Below are 25,019 nucleotides of genomic sequence, written 5' to 3'. Positions count from 1 at the left end.
TAACTCCTGGGAAGGATGTCATCTATGGGGGATGGGGGATGGAATGTGCTGGCTAACTGAGAAGGGGGTAACTAATCTGGAGGTGCAGTCTACTCACAGTGATGGGGGTGTCTAACAACCAGGAGGATTACCAGGGAGATTACTGCTGTGGAAGGGGGTGGCTGCATGGAGAATACATACCAGGGGGATTAACTACATGAGATGGTGCTGGAGGGGATGCCTACATGAAGGATACTACCTTTTTGGGGGGAGTGGGGGGGATTGCTTGTACAGAGAGGTCTAAATACTAGATAGATGCACAGAGGGGAGTATAACTTCTATATGAGGGCACAGAGGGCTCTAACTACTACATGGAAACAGAGGGAAATAATAACTATATTGGGGCACAGAAGGCCTAACTGCTATATGGGTGCACAGAGAAGCTGAACTTCAATATGAAGGTACAGAGGGGCCTGATTACTATATGGGGGTGCACAGGGAGGGTCTATCTATGGAGGAACAAGGGAGGATAATCTACTAAGTTAGGGTATAGATAGTGGCCTTTTTACTATATGAGAGCATAGAGGAACCCTGCGAACTATATGAGGGCTAAAATTGGGTCTAAATACTACATGGAGGCATAAATTGGCTGCTCTCATATACCCTGTACACCATTACTATCATGGCTGATTTCTCCTATATATTTAATGTATTGTCATGTATTGTTTTTATGAATTAGTAAAGTCATTATTCCATTTAATTATGTTGCAGTAGTCTGGCTTTTTTGTATATCGGTTATTTAGTATAGATGCCTTAGACTGCATGGGACTATTAATTGTTATTGCCCAGCATTTGTACTATACATTTACTCTATTCAGGGCCGGCGTTAGGGGGGGGGCAAACAAGGCAGTTGCCCAGGGCCCCCATCCCCCAGGGGGCCCCCTGCAGCTGCCGTGATTCCTGGGTATCAGATTCAGGAATACACGGCAGCAGCCTGCACCAGGGCAGAGGGAGCTCTGCTCTAAGCACAGGCTGACAGAGTGGCTGCTGGAGCCGACACCCCCCCTCCTCCGCCTCCTTCCCTGAGGTCCCCTGCACTGAGGAGCTGCTGCTGCTGCTGGAGCCCACACTCCCCCTCCCCCTTCCCTGAGGTTCCTTACACTGAGGGTCCTGTCCTTTCCTGCTGCTGGAGCCGACACCTCCCCTCCCCCTCCTTCTCCTTCCCGAGGTCCCCTACACACCAGGCTTCCTGTCCTGCAGCATGAGGCTCCCAGTCCGGCCCTGTCATCAGCTGCTGAATTATTAACTACCAACTACTAATGTAAGTATATGTGTATATAGTGTATGGGTGTACTGCTATATAATGTGTATGGGGGGTTGTACTGTTCTATAATGTGTATGGGGGGTGTATTCTTATATAATGTATAGTCAATGTGTAGGTGTGCATGTGTGTGTACTGGAGGTTTACATATGCATAATGTGTTTTTAGATATATGTGAGAGTGTATATGTGGGTACTATATAATGTCTATGGGTGTGTGTGTGTGTGTTTGTACTGTTATACCCTCGAGAAAGCAACACGCGAAACGCGCGTCGGGTGTACGGTGAGGTGGACTTATATACTAAGGACATGTATGGGTAATATCTACTATGTGTTTATGGCGTTTTTTATATGTCTCTCTGCCATATACCCACTGTGGGAGTTATTTACTTGCTGTATGTAGTACCAACCCAGTGCCCAGTATATATGTTTGTATATGTAGGTTGTCTATATTTTCTTTCTACCTTTTGATATAGCATTTTATGTATAAAGAACTCTTTGATTCACCGTTTGTATGGGGATTTGTATTAGCTTCAGCCCCCCCATTTTGTATTTTTAAATCCTTTTTTGATATACTAATAATAATAATAAAAAAAAATATTTATATTTACATTGGTCTTGCATTCGGTTTTTCTTGTTTTTTTTTGTGCTGTTATATAATGTGTTTGGAGGGTGTACTAATATATAATGTGTATGGGTGTGTGTGTGTACAGTTATATCATGTTTGGGGGGGTCGTACTGTTATATAATGTGTATGGGTGTGTGTGTGTACAGTTATATCATGTTTGGGGGGTCGTACTGTTATATAATGTGTATGGGGGTGTGTGTGTACAGTTATATCATGTTTGGGGGGTCGTACTGTTATATAATGTGTATGGGGGTGTGTGTACAGTTATATCATGTTTGGGGGGTCGTACTGTTATATAATGTGTATGGGGGTGTGTGTGTACAGTTATATCATGTTTGGGGGGGTCGTACTGTTATATAATGTGTATGGGGGTGTGTGTGTACAGTTATATCATGTTTGGGGGGGTCGTACTGTTATATAATGTGTATGGGGGTGTGTGTGTACAGTTATATCATGTTTGGGGGGTCGTACTGTTATATAATGTGTATGGGGGGGGGGGTGTACAGTTATATCATGTTTGGGGGGTCGTACTGTTATATAATGTGTATGGGGGTGTGTGTACGGTTATATCATGTGTTTGGGAGTGTACTAATATATAATGTATATTCAGTGTGTATGGTGTGTGTCTGTGTGTGTACTGGATATTTATGCATAATAATGTGTGTTTAAGGTTACAAACCCACTTGGCGGGTCTGCAGCGAGTCTCCATGCTGCGTTTTTGCAGCGAGACTCGCTGCAGTTCCCGGCCCTATACTTTTAATGGCAGACAAACACGCAGCAGGGATGTACATCCCTGCTGCGAGTTTGTCTGCAGCCCTCCCCATTAACCCCCCGGCCGCCGAGCTGATACTTCACCTGATCCCGGCTCCGGCGGTTCCCGATGTCTTCAGCAAGCCGGAGCGGGGACCAGGTGAAGTATATGCTCCAGCCAGCCACCCGGAGCCCCGGCCGCCCGATCGCACGCCCCCCCCCAATGGACCCCCCCCCCCCCCTCGCAGCACCGATCGCTCGCCCCCCCGCAGCACCGTTCGCTCGCACGCCCCCCTGCAGCCCCAGCCGCCCGATGGGGGCTGCAGGTGGGCGATCGGTGCTGCCGGGGGGCGATCGAGCGGCCGGGGCTGCGGGGGGGCGTGCGATTGGTGCTGCCGGGGGGGCGGGGGGGGGGGGGGGGGGCGATCGGGCGGCCGGGGCTGCGGGGGGGGGGGGGGGGGCGTGCGGGCGGCTGGCTGGAGCATATACTTCACCTGGTCCCCGCTCCAGCTTGCTGAAGACATCGGGATCCGCCGGAGCCGGGATCAGGGGAAGTATCAGCTCCGGCGGCCGGGGGGTTAATGGGGTGGGCTGCAAACAAACTCGCAGCAGGGATGTACATCCCTGCTGCGTGTTTGTCTGCCATTAAAAGTATAGGGCCGGGATCTGCAGCGAGTCTCGCTGCAAAAACGCAGCATGGAGACTCGCTGCAGACCCGCCAAGTGGGTTTGTAACCTAAATATGTGTGAGATTGTATGTGTGAGGCCAGGTTTACACTAAGTATAACACCGGCCGTTCTGTGACCCGGTCGAATCGCCGGTGTTACTGAAGATCATCCTGGATGGTACAGCAATACAGGCCGAATGATCTTCACTTCTGGTGAATCCGGATGTAAGCGCACACAGTGTGCGCCTGCATCCGAATACACCAATGCTCACAATGGAGTGTGTGGCTGAAGCCAGACGCTCCATTGTGTGAACTGACAGCTTCTCTGTGGCCACTATTCAATGAATAGTGGACACAAAAAACGAACATGACGGTTTTTAGTGTGGCCAGATGTAACCCCGGCTTGAGTGTATACCATGTGTATGTATATATATATGTACTATGTGTATACACTCCGGCCAAGATGCCATTAATTTCAATAGAACGTGCATTTTGTATAAATCACGGCCATTGTTGCAAATTGCAACAACAGCCGTGATTGATACAAAACATACGTTGTGTGAACATAGCCTGAGACTGTGTATGTCTGTGTTCTCATGTACAAGTAAACATCACAATGCGTAGTGGATATAATACAATGTAGTGCACCTTGCTAGTAACACCTCAATATGGAGTAAATATAAAGTGCCTCAATACATAAGTATTATAAGAAGTGGCTATATATATATATATATATATATATATATATATATATATATATATATATATACACACTGTATAAGGTGTATTGTATTATATTCATAATATATTGAGGTATTAAAGCGGTGCTGTCATTTGTCATATCTTGTGACATGTCATTCAGAGACCTATGGGGATCACCACTTATAAGCGGGTGATGTGCGCAGTGCAAGGTCTGATTTCTAGTCTGTGGAGTGAGTGAATCAGCCAGGGAGTGAAGTGCTCTACTGTGTGCTTCACCCACTTATAACTGACAATTTCAGCAGGTCTCTCCCCGACATGTCAGAGGTTTAGATAAGTGACAATACCGCTGTGCAGCGCAGCACTTTTCTGCCCAATTTGACATTGGCTATGTAGAGAAACTGCTGCACGCCATGTGGCACAGCTGCCAAGCAAACCATCTAATGCAGGTACTAGAGAGGAGCAAAGCAGATTCTTATTGATATGTACGAAGTAAAACAAATCTCCTTTAGGGTACGTGCACACGTACCGACTCGCAGCGGAAATCTCGTTGCAAGTTTGGCAGCGAGATCCGCTACGAGTTAATATCCTGCCAGGTCCTGTGCACACATACTCGCAGCGGTCTGAAAAGGGGTTATCCAGCGCTACAAAAACATGGCCACTTTCCCCCTACTGTTGTCTCCAGATTGGGTGGGGTTTTGAAACTCAGTTCCATTGAAGTAAATGGAGCTTAATTGCAAACTGCACCTGACCTGGAGACAAGAGTAGGGGGAAAAGTGGCCATGTTTTTGCGCTGGATAACCCCTTGAATGACTGCTGCGACTATGTAATGCAGCCACCCCCTTAACCCCTTCCTCCGTTCCCACCCAGCTCCCGCTCTCTGTATACATTACCTCTCTCCTGCACGGGGTCCCGGCGTACTGCTCTCCCGCCCGGCCAATCAGTGTTTAGCCCAGCCGCAGCCACTGATTGGCTGGGCGGGAGAGCAGGACGCTGGGACCCCGTGCAGGAGAGAGGTAATGTATATACACAGCGGAGGAAGGGGTTAAGGGGGCGGCTGCATTACATACTACCGCTGCGAGTATGTGTGCACAGGACCTGGCAGGATATTAACTCATAGCAGATCTTGCTGCCAAACTTGCAGCGAGATTTCCGCTGTGAGTCAGTACGTGTGCATGTACCCTTATTGTGCATTTACATGTAGCGAGTTTGCAGTGGCTTTCATGCTGCAAGTTTCTCAGCAAATCCGCTGCAATACTCAGTATCATTATAGTCAATGGCCCGGGATTCTTACATAGGATATTCATTCTACTATGGGAATGTAGTGATGGCCATGTTTAACTAATTAGATGCCAGTAAAAATAATAACCAGCCCATGATTACCTGCTCATGCTTACCTGTCTATGCTCCTGTTTGAGGAGTCTCTGGGTCCCTGCTCACTGATAGCCGCTCAACCAATCACAGGCTGCAGCGGGACAGCACATTGAGTGGCTGAGTGCAGAGACCCAGAGACTCATGGAGAAGCGTGGCGAGGGTGCGCAGGCAGGTAAGCAGTTGCTCTTTATTATTTTTACTGGCAGTTAATTAGTTAAACATGGCGGTCACTACATTCCTGCAGCAGATATTCAGAATGCAGTGCAAACATGGTACATTTAATTGGGGACCCATTTTTAATTTTGCCTAGGGCCTTACTTAGCCTAAAATCAGCCCTGACTCTATTGGTACTGCTGGTATAGCCTTCAGGTGTCACTGACCATCAGCTATGGTGTAGTCCTCATGCTGCCCAATAGATATTAGACAGATAGATATGAGATAAAGAGATAGAAGAACGGATGGGTGGCTAATTAGAAAACAGAAACAGCGCCATAGCTTCCTCTATGTTGTTTGTGGTATTACAACTTGGTTCCATTCTCTTTTAGTGGAACGGAGCTGCACTACCACATCCAAGCTTTAGAGGAGAGTGGCGCTGTTTCTGGAAAAAGGCAGCTATGTTTTTCAATGCTGGATAACCCCTGTAATTTTTACATAGTTATATATGTGAAATGTAGAAAGTCTTTTCCACTGTTCTCAGTCCCTGTTCACTATGAATAATGAAGTAGAAAATACCCTTTATTATTCGGAAAGCATTGTCATCTACAGAGGTTCCCTATAGATAACATAATTGGTTGGGGGCCCACTGAGACTCCCTCGCCCCCCTAGGCTGAACCCCTAGCTACGCCCCTGCCTTTGAGGTTTGGTTTAGATAAACCTAAACTTTTGAAAGGTTTGCTCATCTCTAATGGTAGCCACAACAGAAGTATGAACAATGCTTAAAGCGTAACTATAAAATATTTTGACCATTTAGTTTTAGTTAGATTAGGTCATGATAATAATTTTTGCAATATACACTAATAAGCTAAAATGAACAGTTTTTTAAATACATGAAGCTGAATGTCCCCTCAGAGCTGTGTCTGCTCATGTGTTATTTCTGCATTCCTGCTGTACACGCCCCGTCCCTGGAGATCTGTACCTAGTGTATGGACTCTGACAGCAGCATCAGATAACAGCCCTGACACAGAGAGAAACAGAAACAAAACCTCCTCCCCCCCTCCTAGCAGCACGTTCTCCCCCCTCCCCTCACAGAGGTGGCTTAGCAGAGCTGAGGGTGTTGTGTGAGAAGCAGCGCAGGGGAAGAGCTGGATGGAGGGACAAGTGTATCCAGTGCCACCATGACTCCAATGTACTGCATGAGGCAGAGTGGGTGAGTCACTGAGGGGAGGACTACAAGTCCCAGCACAACACAGCTGTAGTCCTTCCATAGTACATTTAACATTCACTATCAGATTTCTGCAGCAGGTGCCCCCACCTCCATGGCTGACATTATCCTACAGTGTAATATGAGCAGATGGCTGTATCTAATCCCACTGTGTGTGATACCATCTGCTGGGGCTCTGTATCTAATCTTACTGTGTGATATTGTATGTTGGGGCTCTATCTAATGCTACTGTGTGTGATACCATCTGCTGGGGCTCTGTATCTAATCTTACATTGGGATACTGTATGCTGGGGCTGTATCTAATCCCACTGTGTGTGATACCATCTGCTGGGGCTCTGTATCTAATCTTACTGTGTGAGGCTGCGTTCACACTACGTATATTTCAATCAGTATATGTATATTTCAGTCAGTATTGCAACCAAAACCAGGAGTGGATTGAAAACACAGAAAGGATCTGTTCACACAATGTTGAAATTGAGTGGATGGCCGCCATTTAATGGCAAATATTTGCTGTTATTTTAAAACAACGGCTGTTGTATTGAAATAATGGCCGTTATTTACTGTTATATGGCGGCCATCCGCTCAATTTTAACATTGTGTGAACAGATCCTTTCTGTGTTTTTAATCCACTCCTGGTTTTGTTTGCAATATGAGGACCACAAAACTGAATGAAATATACGTAGTGTGAACCCAGCCTCATACTGTATGCTGGGGCTGTATCTAATCCTGTTATGTTGAAAATCTATTTATTCTTCTGAGCCAAACAACTGGGGATATCTCAGCGAGCGCACAAGCTATCAACACAGTTTAGGGCTCTTTTTGAAGGGTAACACATAGGCTTTTTATTTGAGGAATTTCAACATGTGTATTTTGAAAAGGCGTTATGCATGACACTATTTATTGTCCTCCAGTCTTGCTCCCCTACATTTATATGTAGTTTGTTGTTGCATAACTGTACATACATATATAGCCGTACTTTTCTGCTTCTTCTTTTCCCTGCAGCCATATTATGTCATCCTGGAGAAAGTGAAACTACATTCTTCATGTATTTCCTCCTTCCTGTTATACGCTCTGCAGCGTGGACAGTGTTATCTGTGTCTAGATGGCGGGTAATGTATCCTCTTTTGGTGTCTTAATTTTTACAGCTGGAGTCTGGTATATGCATCTGATCTATAGATTAGCATTCAAAGGGATTAGTATAGTTTCCATAGTTGCAGAAAACGCTACAGAAGTGTTTAGGTTCTTGTTCTTTCCCTTTCTGACCTTTCATGGATTTTAGAGTGCAGGAAAGTTCTGTGGGAAATGACATCACACAGCTATCCTGAACACTAGATAGAGCTGTAATGACTGATCTGGAGAGTACGAGGACACTTTTCTAACTACACAGTTGTTGAAAGTTATAAACATTATAGCTGTTACAGTTATATTGTGCATTACAACTTATACAATGCATACATTTTATTTGCAGAAAGGGTAATATGCCTTTATCCCCTTCCCAACCTGGCAAATTTTAGATTTTTTTGCATACAGTACAGTTTTCTACTAGATCAGGGCTCACTAGTAATGTCTGTGCAGCCCTTGCTTTCATCAGCCATCGGCTGCGCATCACCTATTACACGGAGCAATGATTTTTAAGCATGCTGAAAGACAACAATCAACTGACGAGCTCATTGGCTGATCGCTGTCACTATTACACGGGGGGGGGGGGGGGAATATGTGCCAGATTCAGCAGATAATCTATTATTGTAATAGGACCTTTATATAAAAGCCTGCACCTTATCAGCTGTGCTGGATGTATAAAAGGGGTTATCCAGCGCTACAAAAACATGGCCACTTTCTTCCAGAGACAGCCCCACTCTTGTCACCAGCTTGGGCGGGGTTTTGCTGTTCAGTTCCATTGAAGTGAATGGAGCTTAATTGCAAACTGAACCTGAACTGGAGACAATAGTCGTGTTGTCTCTGAAAGAAAGTGGCCATTTTTGTAGCACTGGATAACCCCTTTAGGAAGTACAGACCTGTGTGGCAGCCCTATAAATGAACACCAGCAAAAACTAAACAAGGCTTGAGAAAAAAATGGATAGCCTCTCCACTACATAGGATATCAATAGTTGATTGGTGGGGTGCCAACAACCCACAAACCTGCTGATCAGCTGTCTGGCACCTGCACAACACTGAGGACAGGGCTGGAAGCAGTTAACAGTAGTGGTGGCACCATGTTACTGCAGCCTTGGTTCCTATTTAAGTAAATAGGAGCTGAGGCTGCAGGAACATGGCACCGCAACACTCAGTACAGAGCCACAGTCAGAGTACAATGGCATTTTTTTTTTCTTTTGCAACATGGATCACAGCCCCAGCACAGCCCCGTGCCATCTACAGTTGTGTGTATAGCGCTATAGAAATGAATGGGTCTACATAAAGGGATGTGTGGAAGGGACTAAGGACATATTCACTTGATTATTACACACACTGTTTTGAATGCAGAAAACATGCTGGTTGTCCATGTCCAGAACAGCATGCATCACTGACTATGATTAACTTCAATGGAAGTCAGGGAAACACGTCACTTGTATTCAGTTCAGCACCAAAGCCCCTACTAAAGTTTTAACTCAGTATTACAACTGTCTTTCATTTTGAATTTTAGGTAAAGATAAACTTGAATCCCTTCGGCCTCAGTTAGTAGAACGCTGTAGTGAGACACTGTTACAACAGTTACTAGATGAGCTGCGTCCTCGAGGGGTCCTCAATGCTGGAGAGGTGGAGCATATCGATCAAAATAAACCTGAGCGTGCTAACAAATGCCGAAGACTGATTGATATGGTGATTAATAAAGGAAACAAGAGCTGTAACACACTGCTCCAAATCATCACAGAAAAGGATCAGGCTCTTAGTGACTCTCTGGGGATAACAGGTACAATTACACAATGCCATTGCTTTGCATTATTTTCTAGTGGTGACCAGAATGCATTAGTTAATGTGTTAAAATAAAAATTTTAAATATTTTCAATTTAGTTTTAAATTGTTCTTCAAGCAATAGCAGATGTACTCAGGGATTTCTTATAAAACTTGGAGACTTATTGCATGTTTTATAAAAGTTGTAGTGATCTCAGGAAAAATCATTTATAACCGTTAGGCTACATTCACACAATGTGTTTTTTAGGGCAAGAACGGACGTTCTTGTCATAAAATAATGCACTGCATTGAATTCTATGCGAACAGCGCCCATTGTTCACACACACTTGAACAATGGACGTTGTTCGCTACAGCCCAACCCCCTTCCCTCCTGCAGCATGACCACCTTCTTCCAGAGACAGCACGACTCTTGTCGGTGTGGTTTTGCATCTCAGTTCTATTTAAGTGAATGTAGCTGAATTGTAATACTACACACAACCTGGGGGAAGGGGTGGCGCTGTTTTTGCAAGAAATTATCAGTGTTTTTTTTTTTCTAATACTAAATAACCCTGACAGTGTCCCTATCAGCGTGTGCCTGCATCAGAACCTCCCACAGCACACGCTCCCACACGCTCGCTTCATTGTGTGAAATGACAGGGTTTCCTACGGCCGCAATTCATTGAATTGCGGCCGCAGAAAACTGACGTGTCAGTTATTTGCGGTGCCGCACGGGATCCCAGCCGGAGCGTATACGATGTGTATACGCTCCGGCCGGGATCCCATAGATCAATAGGCAGTGTTCACAGGCGCATAAAGTACGGCCGTTGTTGCCGATGGCAATAACGGCCGTACTTATACATAGTGTGAACATAGCCTCAAACTACATAATGTAATATGACTAAATTCATTGTTGTTCATAATATACCACCTTTCTATGTTTCTAGCTGAGCTTCCATTACCAATACAAGAACAAAACCGAAATAATGCAGCACCCACCCAAGCAGGGAATGCAAGCTCAGCATCATCAGGTACTGTAACTGCCTGGTGCCTATGTACTTCTATTTTCTATCAATTTTTTAGAAACACAACCTGTCAACATGTGACTAATGACTCATCTTTATTTTTTACGGAGATGCGGATGTCAAAAGGTTACAATCCGTAGAAAATAGCAGATCCCATTGATTTCTATGAAAGAATCCGCAAAACAATCTGGGTCCGCACTAGGACATGTTCTTTTTTTTTTCAGGATTGGTTTGCGTACTTGTAATCTATTTGTTATAAAAATATATATTAAAAATTGCACATAATATGTATAGAAAGAGATAAAATGCTAGGGGGCCCATGTGGTGTGTTCACATTTTGTGATTAAAAAAAACATGAACAGGATTAATTTGAATAGGAATCTAGTACAAGCTGTATGTCTGTTGTGGATGAGCAGTTCTATAATGGCAATGGTAAGGGCTAGTGACTCTGTACCCACAATCTGCCCCCCCCCCCAAAACCGCTTGTACCCTCAGATAGCTGCTTTTAATCCAAGATCTGTCCTGGGGTCCGTTCGGCAGGTGATGCAGTTATTGTCCTAAAAAACAACTTTAAAACTTGCAGCCCTGTGTTAAATTGGAGTGGCCTAGAGTGTGTGTGTGCCCAAGCCTTGCACCACCTCTCCGTCCCTCCTCCACACCCTACTGGAATTATTTTTCCGATTCATCACCTGTGTGAACACTGCACAAGTGCCTTAACAATCCAGCACGTGTGCAGTGTTCACACAGGTGATGAATAGGAAAAATCCTGCCCAGGGCATCCCTAATGATGTGAAAGGTGGGGAGAAGGGACAGGGAGGCGGTGCAATCCTAGGGCACAGGTACTCTAGGCCACGCCAACTTGACACAGGGCTGCACGTTTAAAAGTTGTTTTTTTAGGACAAAAACTGCATCCCCTGCCAAACAGACCCAAGGACAGATCTTGGATTAAAAGCAGCTATCCGAATGTACAAGCAGTTTGGGGTGGGCAGATTGTGAGTACAGAGTCACTTTAAGTTCTTGCTGCACTATATAAGCTATTTCAGATGGACAGCTTTATTGTTTCCAGAATGTTTCTTATCTAAAATCAACAGTGGCTAAATTGTTGCAGTCAATGGATAAATGTATAAACAAGAGTGGTGGTGTGATACACCTCTCAGCAGCCAGCAGTTACAGAGACTTCAGAGTCGTGCTGAGGAGTTCCGTGATGTTATCAGTCCAGGGCTGTAAAGTTGTGCTGGGAGGAGTTCAGGGTCTGGTGCTGCAGCCCTGTGAGGATCAGGCTCCATATAGATGTCTCTCCTGAGCACCGGAGTGGTAAGATTTACTGTCAGAGGCTGTGGATCAGCATCTTGCGTGTGATTTCTCCAGTCACTCAGAACTCTGCTCTGGCTCCATGTAGAGGTGTCCAATATGTCTGCTGATATATTGATATTGCTTGTCAGAGGTGCATTCACTGTAAGTCAGTGGCTAGTAGCTAAACGCGCAGTAGCTATGACGAAGAGCCAAAGATACTGACGAAGAGACCTGGAGTCTTGAAACGCGTTTAGCTACTAGCCACTGACTTAGGGTGCCTTCACACATACTGGATCCACATCGGACTTCACACTGCGATTTTTAGCAAAATCCGCTACGGAAGTTCGGAGCCTCCCGGCATCTCCAACCAGCGGGCAGTGGGGCAGCGCACTGATTGGCTGACAGCCGGGAGATGCTGGGAGGCCCGGAAGCAAGCAGGAGCCTGGAGCAGGTGATGTATGGTCCTAGGCGGCTGGGGTTAAAGGGGCCGGGTTACATCATTCCGCTGCGGATATGTAACCCCATAGACCTTCACATTACCAGGATCCGCAACGGATTTCACTGCAAACCCGCAGTGTGAAATCCGCTGCGGATCCGGTACGTGTGAAGCTGACTGCAAGAACGATCATAGGTAACGATCATTGTTCCGTGTAATTGGGTGAACGATTTCAGGTTGTTCGCCATAGAGGTTGTTTGAGATCTTTTATCGTTAATCGTTGAAAAATCGCTTTGTGTAATAGTGCCCTGAGGCCAGTACTCAGGAGAGATACAAGCAAACAGCTAAGCTCCTGGCAAAGACATCTATACGGAGCCTGATCTTCACAGGGCTGCAGCATAAGACCCCGATAGTGGGGCTTACAGTGTGGTGAGCCCCACTATCTTTCTTACATAAATACTGTAGATGGAGAATTGGGAACAAGATTTAGAGATTAGTAGTGACACTTTTTGTACTGCATGTTCCACAGATTAAACACAAATAGTACTATAAACATACATTCTGGTGCCATATATATAGCAATGTAATATCACAATATGCTGTGTATACAAATAATATCTTCATATACTAGATTTATATATGAACAATGTTGTCATGTACTCCATATCTAAATAATGCCACCATATTCCGTAAATATAATCACTAATAGATTTTGTAAACAATAAGGCTACTGTAAAATGTAACGTCAAATGAGACATTTATAAACTGTATATACAGTAATAGGTAAATCTGCCATGTACTGTATATCAATCTAAATATTAACTCTCTGTCTGTCTTTCAATATTACCATATGGAGGATACATATATATTAGTGCCATGTACTGTGCACAGTTAAAATAACAGACTGTGTACATATCTAATATCATCACTCTCTGTCCCTCAATATTACCATACGCCATACACATAAATAATAGTGCCATGAACAGAACACATAAATAACATCATCTATAATTACCCACCAATATATAAACATCTAAAAATATGTACATAAAGATTGCTGCCTGATATATAGCAGCTGATAAGTACTGGAAGGCTTAAGATTTTTAAATAGAAGTAGAATACAGATTTTTAGTCTAAGTGCACACAAGAGGAAAAGTGATTGGCAATACTCCCCCTGAGGGTACTATTACTCCGCCCGATAATTGTTTTGCAAGGGCTGCACGGACATAGTTAGCGATGTCTGTGTAGCCCTGGCCCAAACAGTAATACTTTATCTTTGCACGCTCCTGGTATTCAGAGTCGTCTCTGAGCTTACAAGGTAACTCAGCCACTTAATGTCCAGAACCGCTCCGTGTAATAGGGCCCTTAGTCTCTTTCAATGGTTCCTTTAGGAGTATACAGCCATGTCACTGCAGTAGTGCAATCAACTTCTTAAGCATACACAATTGTGAAGATAATCCCAGGAAGAGAATACACAAAGGACACTCACCGCTTCTTAAATTGACAATTTGTTAAATGGTGCAGCAACACATGCAATCCAGCATCAAGGCTGTAGGATGTAAGGACACTTAGACACGGACACAGGTGAGTAACAGCTGTTTTGTGTGCATGCGTGCTTCATCAGACATCCATGCTCATGAAACAGGTGCTACTCACCTCTGTCTGTGTCTAAGAGTCCTGCATCCTACAGCGCTGATGCTGGATTGCATGTTTTGCTGCACCATTTAACAAATTGTCACTTCAGGAAGTATATGTGTAGTATACCTTTCTGACACTAGTTAAAAACAATTTGTCTTCTCCAAAGTACCCCTTTAAGATTAAAAAGTCTACTATCTGTATTCAAACTTTTTTACCATCTATATTTTTGTTAACCCTTTGTCAGTTTTGGCCGCTATTGTGAGCAGCCATAGCAAGAGATGAAAAGATTTAGTCTCCATAACTAATAAAACAGGATTCTTTCCCTTTTTTCTCCAGCACCTGTAGAACCTCCTCAGGAAAAAAAGGGGCAAATCACCCTACAAGGTAAGTGTTAGATACTAAATAATGTACATACTATATACATTATATACTATATATACACATAACTATACTGTATATTTTATTTACATTTCTTTCATAAATTTATATCAATTTATAAAATATTTAAATTATATAATGCATACCTCCCAAGTGTTCCTCTTTTGGAGGGGCAGTCCTTACATGTCCCTCTTTTCGACCTAGTAGTAAGAGTTGTATTAATAAACCTTCTATGTTTCTCTGGAAAATGTCTAATTTCTTGCTGTATAATAGACCCCAACGTATATGTTATTCTATTATGCGGTGCAAGCTGAATCCTAAAAATTGTCATATTCAGATGAATCATGTGACATTATGGCCCCTTTCACACATGCAGTTTATATGGCCCCATACGCACATCTGTAGCCGTTATGAATCCATTTTGGGGCCATGATCCATGCCACAAAACAATAATTAAGCCATTGTGCGTCCGTGTTACCTCTCCGACTGTGGGTCCCTGCAAATGCGGGCAGTTACTGAAACAATTTTCTTAGAGTGAACCACAAGTGTCCCTCTTTGGCCGTCCAAAAAGTTGGGAGATATGATATAATGTAACCTTATTTTAAAAAAAACAAAAACTCCTCCCTGGATCCAGCTTTTCCCGCCACACGGGGAGTAGCAGGACAGATCAGCAGTTAAATGGCAGCCGGCTAATGAGTGGATTTCGGAGATAACGAACTGCTTTGCTTCGTTATTACTGTAAATTTGTGTGTCTATAGTGCTAAATTTAAATGAACTCTTGGAATGATGTCACAACTCTGTCCGAACACCTGGAACCTCCATGGGAAACTGTCTGCAAATACAGATAGGTCTTTCTGCTGATATACTGACCAAGAAAAAACAGGCATGTTGATTGTTCATAGAAATCAATATTAAAGGGGTACTCCAGACAAGGACCTTTTTCAATATATGCCCAGGGATAGGTTGTTTGAAAATAACAAAGTGCACATACTCCCCAGTAGAGATGAGCAAACCGCAAGCATGCTCGAGTTCATCTGAACCAGAGTGTTCGGCATTTGATTAGCGGTGGCTGCTGAAGTTGGATAAAGCCCTAAGGTTGTCTGAAAAACATGAATATAGTCATTGTTAACTGTGTAGTCCTGTTAGCATCAATAAATCTTCAATACTATAGAAATACTTTATATAATAGCTGATAGCAGACTGTAGACTTGACAGGAGCTGTACTGGGGACCTTTAGAGTAGAAGAGCTGTGAGTAGCAGAGAGGAGCTTGTACTGAGGGTCCTGAACAGTGGAGAGCAGTTTGTGCTTCAAGTTCAGAGTAGAGGAGAAGAGTGTGTGCTGAGAGTCCCAACCCAGCGTAGAAGTGTGCTCTGCCGGAACTTTAGTAGAAGAAGAAGTAGTATCTATTTTGTAGAACTGACTGATTTTGTGCTTATGATACATGTTTCTCCTGTAGATCTGAATACTCTTCACGTACCAAGCACAACAATACATCACATGCCTTTGTGTTTATGTGTTTTATTTTAAAAACCCAATAAAAACAGTTTTAAAAGAAGTAGAAGAATACTGAAGACTTGAAAGTAGATGTTTACTTGTGCCCTTGTTTCGAACTTTGTCGCTATACGACCTTTTGCACACCAGTGTCTAGTGACCCATCCTATGAGGGTGTAACAAGCCCCAGACCTTGTTACCTGAGTTGAGCAGAGTGGCCAAGATTTCCTGGTTACACCCGCGCTGCGAGATAGAGTACGTAGGCTTCTAGCAACTTTGCTCTATCCGGATCAGTTCATCTTGTTATCAGGATACTGTCGACAACTTTTAGACTGGTTCTCGGCGTGGGTTAAGGTTTCTCTGACTTGTCCTCTGCCTCTAGTGCTGCTTTCAAGAAACTGGTGTCTGCGTCTTCCATGTGTGTCTGCTCTGCACAGGAACCTGACTAAGACTGATGAGTTCTGGAGTGGGGACCTGGCAAAGCCAGGGCCCAGCTGGACTACAGCAGGGACCAACTTGTCTTGCATCTTCTCTGCTCAGAAACCCAACTAAGACTGACTAAGAGTAGGTGTATACTTTCTCTCCCCATGTTTCAACTTCCTACAGGAGGTGTAATGTCCCCTGTGAGTGGTGGAGAAGAAAGCATAGAAAGAAAGGAGCTCAGAGATAGGTAGAAAAGAAGGTTCTTATTGGTATACAGATAACAACAAACAATAACCATTTAGTTTCCTGCAGCTGTGCAAACTACAGTTACATACAATACAACTTAGGTACTACCACATTTCCACAGTTACTTAAAGTACAGACTTTTGCAAGGGGTGTAAAGCACTAGTAACACCCATGATGGGACACCACAAAATCGTTTGTTAACCCTTTGTAGATTACGGCTGCCATTGTGAGCAGCCATAACGCTGACAGATTTAAAAAAATTATGTTTACACGACTAGTAAAACAGGATTCTTGCTCTTTCTTCCAGCACCTGTAGAACCTCCACAGGAACAAAAGTTACAAACCAACCAGCAAGGTAAGTGTTAGATACAATATAATGTAAAGAATTGTGCCTGAAATGTTTACTGAGGGATGCTGACAACATGATTTAGGGCAGTGCTTCTCAATTCCAGTCCTCAGGCCTCTCCAACAGGTCATGATTTGAGGAATTCCAAGGTGATGTTTCCAAATAATTAAACATATAAGCTGACCATATAGAAATAGGATAACTGCAGCTATCATAGCCAACTCCCTCATAAACTTGAAAACTCAGATATGCTGACTATGTACTTATCTACTGGAGGAAGAAATATCAGCATAGTAAAATCTCACCCTTGCTTCCCCTGATAATATTGAGAAACTAAAGGGGAGACAATGAAAACCTAATATTGCTGCATGAAATCTCATGTCTTCGGATAGTTTAAAGCGTCCCTGGCCACCTGTCTCTGCACTCTGTGGTGCTGGGAGGGTCAATCTGAGGTCAAGTTGCTTGTGACCTAATTTGTGATTAACCCTCCCGACATTACAGAGTGCAGAGACAGCCGGCCAGGGACACTGTTTACCTGAGCTGTCTCGGAAATCAGAGGGGCCAGACCACTGCTCCACCAATGACGTTTACTGGGGCCATTTAAATACTGCTGGCAGTTTTGATATTGGCATCTAAAACTTGAAATGGTACCCCCCCTTCAGTTTTAAAATTTCCAATTCCATGACTGTGTAAAGAATTCTTCAATCTTTATTGCTTTTTCAATAATAAAAGTACCTGACACATACATGAGTCAATGCATTGTGACTACTCATGGTGATCTTATTCATGCTTATACTACCATTACACTCTTGGAGCAGGAGGCCATACAGATGGATTATTCCTACCTTTTTAAAACAATATAACCACTCAAATAGCACAGACTCATGGTCTTCCGACCTCATAAACTGCCGCTTATGGTGAGGCATGAACATGGATGTCACCTTGGTTAGTCCAGCTGAATACCCAGCCTGTGCATGTTCAGGAGGGCAGACAATTTGCTTTGGTCTGGCCGATACAATCTTTAGTATTTGTACGTCTTGTGAGGAATACCAGTTTGGTTCATAGTACAATTACTTAGTACAGATTTATCTATTGCTGTTTTTATTTAGGAATCACATTGTGCTCAGAAGCAGAATATCAGAAAATAACGAGTGAAGAAAAAGAGGTACGAGCCATCGGAATCATTGAATGTTCATTGCTATTGTCCCTTGGTATGTCAAACATTTTCCCCAGGTACATGTTGGCACCCCATAAAAAGGGATGCTGACATATACTGAGGCAGAGACGAGAGCAGTGGGTCTCTATTCTTTGAACACCCAAGCATAGTCAGCTGGGTCTATAATCTATGGCTGAGTCATTTCTCACGTGTATATTGATATTTTGCTGCACTAAATAGAACAGCAGATGACACTATGTGTTGTACTATGTATGTGGGGGGAAGTTACCCCCAATGTATTCACTAGCTATGTTGAGGGCAGGAAAGTGAATAGATCCACTGCTGTGCCCCATGGTATACATCAGCACACCTTTTTCTATGCAATGCCAAAATATACAGGAAGTTCCAGGCAATTGCTAGGCTTAGTGACCAGTGTAAAAACTGCAAAAAAATTCAACACAGTATGTTCCCTTTAAATGTATAGAGAATGACAACCTCAACTTTAAAGTCTGCAGGAGACAAATACTCACAATTATTCATAAGGGATTATTTTCATACTATTAGAATATTTGATCATTTAGTAATAAATATTTTTGCTTATTCCTCCAGAGATATCCAATATACGAGAAGGAAAAACGCAAACGCCAGGCTCTGATTATTTGTAATATTACATTTGATGAAGAAGATCTTAAAGAGCGAAAAGGGGCAAATGCTGACATTGAGGGAATGAGGTACCTATTAGAAGGACTTGGATACAGTGTACAATGGAAAATTAATCAGACAGCAGAGGTAAGGAATGGATAGAGCCCTCAGAATCCTTTGGGGCAGAGCTGGACAGGACCGAAATTTGTGTGATTATTGCACTATTAATAATCTTTGGGTGAGGGGATATGTAGTAGCTGAGGTCATGGTTTGATGGTGTTATAGAAGTTCATTCTCGGCACTAACCATCATGCTTCAAAAAATTTTTATTGTGGAAAGAAATATACAACGGCAACAGGACGTTTCGGCGTCAAGCCTTCCTCAACTGTCAGGTGTCCTGTTGCCGTTGTATATTTCTTATGGATTTTTTCTGCAATAAAAAATTATGGAGCATGATGGTGAGTGCCGAGAATGAACTTCTATCATACTATTAGAATTTTTTCTTACTACGAGCACCACCCTAGACACAGAAGTGCTGTCTAAAATACTTTTTTCTACATGGTTTGATGGTATGCATTTTTTTTTTTAGAAATTTTTGACCTCACGATTTTTTCAGGTGCAAACTCCGCTGATTTGTAGTGAAAACATCAGCAGCCGGGGTTTACTGATGCATGTGGCTGTACATTAGTAGAAGTTCAGATCCTACATGTGGCCTTACCTTTACCTGATCATGCACCAGCCATATGAATGTGTTGTATTATCACCACTATGCAGAAGTCTGACATGGGTGGTTGCTGTGGGTGACCTGTCCAGTTAGAAATAAAAGTATGTCTCTGTTCACCTACCAGGAGATGCAGACCACAATGAAGAATTTTGCTGCTAAAAAACAACACAAGGATTCTGACAGCACCTTCCTGGTTTTTATGTCTCATGGAGAAAGAGACATCATTTGTGGGACTGATTTTAATAAAGAAAATGTAGACGGCAGGGAAAGAGTGACTGGCGGCCTCCACGTTGATTCTATCTTCAATACATTCAATAACATAAACTGCCCGGGACTACGGGATAAGCCAAAAATTATCATTATCCAGGCTTGTCGTGGACGTAAGTTACAGAGGTTCTCCAGAATGATAACTAATATGGAATATGTTGTTTTATGGCACACTATGATAGGGAGAGAATGGCAACTGTGCATTTTTTGGATGAATATTGTGGTCACAGTCACATCCGAAATCTAATACATACCTATTAAAGGGGTAATCCAGTGATTTTTTTTCCTTTTAAATCAACTGGTTTCAGAAAGTTATACAGATTTGTAATTTATTGTAATTCGTAATAATACACACTCACTGACGTCTACGTTCACATTAGGAGTAGCAGCAACTTTAGACATTGTGGGGTGCTACTTTTGAGTGACACAAAACTTCATAAAATATTCTCTAGGCAAGAATAACAAAAAGGAACTGACCACTTTGTGTCATTTATTTTCTTCAATATACAGATCACGAGAACGCCAAGCACCTCACCAAGACGTGTGACAGACACCGCCCACTCGTGGGCGCTCCAGGTAAATACCCATCTATTTTACCTGGAGCTCACACAAGTAGGCAGTGTCTGGAGAAGCATGTGAATACATACGAAACAGCTGTCACACGTCTTGGTGAGGTGCATGCATCCTCATGGTCTGCACAGAGAAATGTATCCTGAATATTGAAGAAAATAATTAACACAAAGTGGTGAGTGCCCTTTTTTTATTCCTGCCTGGAGAATAAATTTGTAATTTACTTCTGTTTAAAAACAAAAAAAACTTCCAGTACTTAGCAACCGCTGAGTAGGGTATTCTTTCCAGTCTGACATGGTGCTCTCTGCTGCCTCCTCTGTCTATGTCAGGAACTGTCCAGAGCAGTAGCCAATCCCCATAGAAAACCTCTCCTGCTCTGGACAGGTCCTGTCACAGACAGAGGAACTGCACAGTGTCAGACTGGAAATAATACACCACTTCCTGCAGGACATACTACAGATTATAAATACTTGAAGACTTGAGATTTTTAAATAGAAGTAAATTACAAATCTCTATAACTTACTGACACCAGTTGATTTGAAAGAATCCCCCCCTCCCCCAGAGTGCCCCTTTAAAGGGATTATCTGGGGAGCAGAAAAGCTCTTACCTGTTTGTCTCCCCATCGCACATCTCAAAAGTGTACTTTTTGGGATAAGAGGGGGGCTTGTGCTAGGCGCGATGTCAAATAGCTGCATGCTGTATCTGCAACATTGGCAACATTGTGCAGCTATCGGTCATCACGTGATTGTGACTGGCACATGTCCCCCTCTAATCTCAGAAGACATACTTCTGAGACAAGCAGATGGAAGAAGTGAACTGCCCTGCACCCACAGTGTCATCCGGCCTGTCAACTCCATTGATAATGAAGAGGTTAAAACAAATAAATACAGTAAGAGATGGGGAAAAAAGTTTATAGCTGGTAATAAAATAAGCTACAAACTAAAATGTAAATAAGCATGATCACTTTTTATAGAGAGATCAATGGTTGGAGTCTGGGTGTTCAGACCCTAACTGACCATTAGACTGAACTGGGAGAAGCCAGATGTTATATGTACATACTCAAAAAACACAAAGATGCAATAGCTCACCGTAATGGCAAGATGCAGACCCACTACAGACATGAAAATAGTTAAAAGCAGCCCCCCCCCCCCAACCGCTAAAAAAAAATTCCCACAAAAATAATGGGGCTCTTGGTTACATTTGCAAACAGTATAAACCACCCCACCAACAATAAGGTGGCCCCATGCCGGGGTGGACCCTACACTGTACGCTCCATGGCATGTAATAAGCCTATGCTCTGGGCATGCAAGATCCACCTTATACCGGCCAATGTAATTACACCACCTGGGTGGGATGGGTGGAGTGCACGACACTTCACGACATTGACACACACACACAACCCACCCACACTATCTTGGTCACTTGCACGGAGAGTGGGGGAAAGAAAGCTGCACACTTCTCTCCAAACCCATTCCAGTGATTGGCTGGGGTTTGAACACTCAGACCCTGACGATCAAAACTTTTCACAAAGAATTACAGGTATGTTTGATCTTTATTAGATTTTTCTAATCCCTTGAATTGTATCACAAGTCCTGTAGACTAAAGGGCTTCCTGATTTAGTGGACACCACTACATATGTTTATCAGGAAATGTGCTGTTCTTCATTTAAAATTTTGTAAGTGGGCGAGTTTTGGCCGGCATTACAAGATTAAATATTTCACATTAAAAACAAATATTTTTATGCAGATAATATGAGTCAAGTATGGGTCAGTGATGGTCCTCAGCAGACCCCAAACATGCAGCAAGAGGATATGGAAGATGATGCTATGCGCAAGATTCAAACAGAACGGGACTTCAGCTGCTTCTATTCAACAACACCAGGTATGCAAATTTATTTGAAGAAACAGTCCATTTTTTCATTCTACATCCCCACCTGGTTGTCTGTCACATTGTAGACCTCTTCTATGTATACTGCACTCACTTCTTTACAGTCCTGTCTCCTCTCTGCTTCTGATCCGCCACCATCTCGTTTTTCAGATGTTACTCTACTTGCTACCCAGTCTGCTTTGCTATCAATCCATTAATGAATCAGCACAGAGTGGGCAGCTAGAGCCAGTACCATCTCTGCCTCCTGGAAAGAGGACACTGTAATTATACTTACCTCTATGTTCTCCTAAATAAGCTAACAGTATCTGTAATAGAAACTTGTAGGGAGCTGAACATGCAGTGTTCCCATTTAAGAGCACAGAAGCACATGTCCTTTCCAAGGGGTCAGGCTGAGATCATGTGATTTAAGACAATAATTCATTTCTTGAGAGTTTCCCTCCCCCTTTGTTTTCTCTCACGGGGTCCCCCTGGTTCTGTCAGATAAGCCTTGCTGGTGCTACTCTGCCCTCCCTCCCAGCTAGTTCATATGTATTCATGAGACAATTTGCTGTTTTTGTGTGTACACATGGGTGGTATATTTGTAGTGCTGTTCTACAGTATTTATCTGACATGCACATGATAATGAGGGATGTTTCCTTCTTTCTGTCTCCAGATACCGTTTCCTATAGAAGCCCAATAAATGGCTCTTTGTTTATCCAAAACTTGATTAAAGTCATAAAAGAAGATGCTCACAATTCATCTCTAGAGGATATGTTCCAGAAAGTAAGTCTTATGTAGAACCATAACCATAAAGTAGCTTACATAGAATTTAATACAGTAATAAAAATCCAGGCTGACTGCAACCACCACTGAGGCTTAAAGTGAATCTCTCACCTGGACATTCTGTACCAAAGTACAGTGTTACATACTATAGTTGTTAGGGTAAGGATACACATACATATTTCCTTTCATTTAGTTGATTGTGGCTAAAATCTACTGAAAATGCTGTTTAATACTATAGTAAATTGTCAGAGAGGTGTGCCCCTGGCACTTACAATGCAAGTCTTCAGACCCTTTTTTTTTTTTACTTTTTACCATTTGTTATGTAGAAGATTTTCTCCCTATTTTCCCATTCCCAGTCTGCACTCTATAGCCCATAATGACAATGTGAAAATAAAAAGCTTTGCATGGACATAAGTATTCAGACCATTTGCTATGATACCAAAAATTTAGGTCTGGGGCATCCTATTTCTCTTAATCATCTCTGAAATGTTTCTACACATCAATCGGAGTCACCTGTCGTAAATTCATGTGTTTGGACAGGATTAGAGGAGACACATCCCTCACAGCTAACAATACATCAGAGCAAACACGAAAGCCCCAAGGATGCAAAGTTCTGGTGAAGGGGACAAAAAAAATCTGACAATTCCCAAGAGCACAGTGGCCTAATTTGTGCTGATTAGGCTTCCAGAACGACTGCACACACCTCACAGCCGAATCGCTGCAGCCGTCCCTGATGCCGGCCCCCCTCTGCCGCGTCATCGGCCGCTCAGCCGCGGTTAGCTGAGCATAACTGTGCTCAGCCAATCGCAGAGGGGGGGGGGGCCGGCATCAGTGACGGCTGCAGCGATTCGTCCGGCCTCCCGAAGATTACGTCGTTGACAGAAGATTGGGGTCGGGGACGACGCGCGTCAGGTATGTATAATGCACTACACTTCCAGGTCCACGTGCGGGGGTGGGGGAACATGGGGAAGGGGGTGATTCACATACATAACATACATTACAAAGTTGTATAACTTTGTAATGTGTGTTATTTTGTGAATAATTTCTTAGTGCCGCACTACCCCTTTAATATAGCTCATTTTTACATTCAAAATACATCTGTGTTTTATACCTATTTTGCTTTTATTTTCCTGTGTGTGAATAGCCTGAATGTAATTTTTTTTAAATCTTTCATAATCGCTTCCTTTTTCTCCTAGGTCCAACGCGAATTTAAGGATGGCCGCCAGATGCCATCACGTGACAGGACAACCACTATAAAAAAGTTTTTCCTTCTCCCCGGGTATTAACATACACCAGCGCCATTAAAGCAATTTTTACCTTCAGTTAGGCAATTGTTACTAAACAATGGATTACACATAGGGACCTCTCTTCTGTTGTCTCATTGTTTGTGTATTTGTTCTTTTGTTTTAGTTACTTGTCATTTACTTTTTTATTATGTCTCTAATTGTAAAACAAGCAGAATGTTTTTTCTATATCAATAATCATTATTGGTAGTAGTAGTAGTAGTAGTAGTAGTAGTAGTAGTAGTAGCAGCAGCAGCCTTGGGAAACAGTTAAAGGGACTGTACCATCAGGCCTGGGCTGAAGCACTGGAGGCGGGCTGACCCACCCCCAGTGGGAGGAAACCTCTGCCCCTCTATGGCACTGCTCCTTTAGAATCAATGGAGCTGTATCATAGAGGAATGGGGGTTTCCTCCCATTGGGGGTGGGTCAGCCCATCTCCAGTGCTTCAGCCCAGGCCTGATGGTACAGTCCCTTTAAAGGGGTTGTCCAGCGATAAAAAATTATTCACAGAATAACACACATTACAAAGTTATACAACTTTGTAATGTATGTTATGTCTGTGAATGGCCCCCTTCCCCGTGTTTCCCCCCACCCACGCTAGACCCGGAAGTGTGGTGCATTATACTCACCGCATCTCGTGTCGTCCACGGTCTCCGATCCTCAGCAGTGACGTCTTCTTCGGGAGGCCGGCGGATCTTCCCAAGTGCCGGCCGCCCTCTGCAGCGTCATCCGAAGCTCAGCCGCGATTGGCTGAGCATAACTGTGCTC

The 25,019-nt window shown here is 43.3% G+C and overlaps 1 protein-coding gene across 1 annotated transcript; it reads left to right on the top strand.

The window, feature by feature from the left end:
* The first annotated feature begins 1,046 nt into the window (after positions 1 to 1,046).
* Positions 1,047 to 24,290, top strand: LOC138767161 (caspase-1-B-like). Its single transcript, XM_069944471.1, has 12 exons — positions 1,047 to 1,300; positions 7,800 to 7,906; positions 9,439 to 9,705; positions 10,631 to 10,714; positions 14,412 to 14,459; positions 16,922 to 16,969; positions 18,070 to 18,125; positions 18,726 to 18,905; positions 19,607 to 19,862; positions 22,066 to 22,200; positions 22,859 to 22,968; positions 24,165 to 24,290. The coding sequence occupies exons 2-12, from the start codon at positions 7,900 to 7,902 to the stop codon at positions 24,252 to 24,254; spliced, it is 1,281 nt and encodes a 426-aa protein (XP_069800572.1). The 5' UTR covers positions 1,047 to 1,300; positions 7,800 to 7,899; the 3' UTR covers positions 24,255 to 24,290.
* Positions 24,291 to 25,019: the final 729 nt, after the last annotated feature.

This window comes from Dendropsophus ebraccatus, chromosome 11, assembly GCF_027789765.1.
Source record: "Dendropsophus ebraccatus isolate aDenEbr1 chromosome 11, aDenEbr1.pat, whole genome shotgun sequence".
Lineage (NCBI taxonomy): Eukaryota > Metazoa > Chordata > Amphibia > Anura > Hylidae > Dendropsophus > Dendropsophus ebraccatus.
This window is presented reverse-complemented; position numbering and strand designations above follow the sequence as displayed.